Genomic DNA, 3490 nt, shown 5'->3' on the forward strand with positions numbered 1-3490 from the left:
ACACAGACACACACACATACACAGACACAGACACATACACACACACACGCATATATATATATATACATATCTTGTCGTAGATAGAAGCTTGTGTAGCCCAATGGGTTTTAGAGCTGTGCTCGGGGTCACATATGCCTCCGATAGGGTCTTCCCATACCAGATAATTCTCAATTGGAAAGGTTAGACTAAAGTGTCTCCCATGGGCAGAATGATTGATCTCTCTTTAGCTATTAGGATTAACTAACTAGAGAAGGACATTTCTAATTCCAAATTCAGGTTAACATCTAAGGTAGTAATGGACATTTCTAATTCCAAATTCAGGTTAACATCTAAGGTAGTAATGGACATTTCTAATTCCAAATTCAGGTTAACATCTAAGGTAGTAATTTCCAAATGATAATCTACAAAAGCAAGGGATCATATTTTACTTTTTTTTTTTTGTTTTAAGATTAACTTTTAATCAGTAAAAAAAAAAGCAAAGGTAGATTGAAAAGAAGGAAGAGTTAAGAGTTATTTTATACCATAATATTACTTAAAAATTTAGTTAATACATTGAAAGTTTTGGTTAAAATTTATTTTCAAATTAATCAAATTTATTATCTTTAAACTTTGTAATTCTTGCTATAAAAATTAAAAAGCTAAGAATAATCTTTGATCAAGGAAAAGTTAGAAAACCATAAATCTATGAAAAGAATACTCTAACAATAATTTATATCCTTAAAATTTCACTATCATTATCCTAATCTAATTAGAATTGTGATAAATGAATTTTAGGAATAAAGGATGGAATTAGCTAATCATGGACAAAGAAATGCTTCCTAAATCATCTTTTGCTAAATTTTAGTTATGGTTAATATATGTATGATATATGCATTTAAAATATATAATGAATAAATTGTTCGATTATCGATTTATTTTTTTTAAAAATTTCTCAAAAGAAATAAATCAATAACTGATCGATTATGCATTATGTATTACTATTATTACTATTGGAATATTCAATCGATAAAGATCAATCAATATGCTATATTGTATGTTTCAGATTATTGAAAATGGCATTGACATCAGCACGTCTTCCTGTATTACACAATAATACATTGGCAAATATGAAACTATTAGCATATAGGTAAGGAAAAAAAAAAAAATTTATCAATAATTTTCATCCATTATTTAATCTTTTTTCAATATCATTTTTTTTTTTCTAATTTTTTTTTTTCTAAGTTTAGCAAATTTATCAGTAAAATTATTTCATACAATTTTTGAAATTATATGACGAAATTAGTATATGTTTTAATTTCATATTTATTTTATTTTCAAATTATATTATATAATTGATTGGCATCAAAGATAATATCAGGTGAGAAATTTGATTAGGATGATATCATTTGTTAAAATTGCAACATAGGTATGTTATGAAAAAAAAAAAAGTTACTTGATTTGAAAGAGATTAATGATGAAGTTTGTGTTGTTTGATATGAATGCAAGATGATTGATAAAGGTTAATTAATGAAGGTAATAGTTTATTAGCAAATTCGTGATAAAATACGAAAACATTTCTAAGTGAGTTTTTTAATTGATGAAAAATGGAAGAAATTTGCATGTTGAATTGAAGATAATTTAAAGATAAATTAGAGTTGAAAATATGGAAAGCGTTAATTATCGGATTTTAACCCAAAAAAAAAAAAAAAAAAAAATTGATTTTAAAAAGTTCCTATATTGTGAGTGTAATTAATAAAAAGATTAATTCTTAGACAAAGAAATGTGACCTTTAACAGAAATTGTGAAATATACCATTGGATATGAGCACGGTTATCAGATTAGATACTTTTACAATATACCCATCAATATGCATAAACTGAATTTATCATATCAGTTATTCATTAAGGACCAAAGATTACAAGTATTTAATTATCAAAGCATTAATTCTTTACTACAATGTTATGGGAATTGTATAAATGATTCGTTATTTAATATTTTATTGAATTTAATTTTAATTTTTATGTAATGAATCAATTATCTTATAAAAATGATTGAAATAAGGCAATAGCTATAAGTTTTTGATACACATACTTTGACTGTTTTAACGTATTATAAATTTCTCCCGGGTTTTCCGATAAGATATCCTGAGCCTAAAAAGCTACCTCAGAAAGGATAGGAATCTCTCATAAAGGAAAAGGGTAAAATGACAAGTTAAAGTTTTCTTTTTTTTTAGATGATGATTAATGAATGCCTTTTTCTTCTTTTGTTGTAGTTGATATGATTGATATTTGAAATTACTGTAAGTAATTTTTTATCAAATGTCATGTATTTAATTTTTAATTACTTGAATATAACTTTATTATTGTTTTTTTTTCATTTGTTTCAGTACAATACGTGCAATATGTACCACAGCAATTAATTATTCGGATTTAACTCATTCACATGAAATGTCAGAACAAGAAATAGCATTATATAAATTATACAGACCAGAACGTGTAACACCTAAAAAACGTGGCATAGATTTGCTAAATGATAGCCGAATTAATAAGGTATGCTTTAAACACCTAATTATTTTTTTTTGTTATATTTATTAATTGTTGTTCAGGGTTTACTTTTATCACTCCACTTAATTAATCTATTGTAATCATTTATTTTAATTCATAAAATTCATTTTACGTTTGTTTCGGTTGATAAAATTCGCATCATTCTTTTCTTTTTTTTTCATATGATTTACTTTAATAATTTGTTAAGTTTTCAAAAAATATTTACTTTCTTTTATTGCTTTTGCAGTGTTCGTTTTTTTTTTTGTCAACTAAATAGTCTGAAATTACCCCCAAATAACTTGGAAATTTTTAGTAATTTCATATTCCTTTTCAGGGAATGGCATTTAGTTTGTTTGAACGACAATATCTTGGAATACACGGATTACTTCCACCGGCATTTATGACCGACGAACAGCAAACATATCGTATAATTACTCAACTTCGACAACAACCCAATGATTTAGCACGATATATACAGTTGGATGGTTTGCAGGTTTTTTTTTTAAACTCTTAGAAGTTTATTTTCTTTGTTAACCTCTCTTAGATTTGCTAAATTATCACTTCTGTTTTCCATTATCAGATTATAAGGTAAATTGAGGTAACTGTTTGTCCTTTTTTTGTGTTAATCATTATTATTTAATATCTCATTACTTTGTTAAAATATCGTTAACATTTTTATCATTTCATCGAGTATTTGTTCTACTCTTCCGGTTGTTGAGTGATATGAATGATTGGGTAGCAGTACGTAGAGATTATTGCTTACCTTCTGATTAACCTGTCCGTTCATGATATCCAACAATAGCACAGCTTCAAGTTTTGTATGCTTACCTATGCTTATTACTCTTATTCTTACGAAACATGATTCATATATTTTGGATCAGAATTTTGAGACCTCATTTTGGTGGACCTTGTAACTGTTATTATTATTATTATTATTATTATTATTATTATTATTATTATTAATATTA

General features: G+C 25.8%; 1 protein-coding gene across 1 annotated transcript in view; it reads left to right on the forward strand.

Annotated features, from left to right (window-relative positions):
• Positions 1 to 1052: 1052 nt before the first annotated feature.
• Positions 1053 to 3490, forward strand: part of LOAG_18532 (malic enzyme) — a gene marked incomplete at both ends in the record, with an annotated part of 8582 nt that continues 6144 nt past the window's right edge. The window contains 3 exons of the mRNA XM_020451195.1: positions 1053 to 1126; positions 2366 to 2528; positions 2857 to 3015. Of these exons, the coding sequence (XP_020305043.1) occupies positions 1053 to 1126; positions 2366 to 2528; positions 2857 to 3015 (396 nt within the window). The remainder of the gene's footprint in view (positions 1127 to 2365; positions 2529 to 2856; positions 3016 to 3490) is intronic.

The sequence above is a fragment of the Loa loa genome (genome assembly GCF_000183805.2).
Source record: "Loa loa unplaced genomic scaffold supercont3.350, whole genome shotgun sequence".
Taxonomy (NCBI): domain Eukaryota; kingdom Metazoa; phylum Nematoda; class Chromadorea; order Rhabditida; family Onchocercidae; genus Loa; species Loa loa.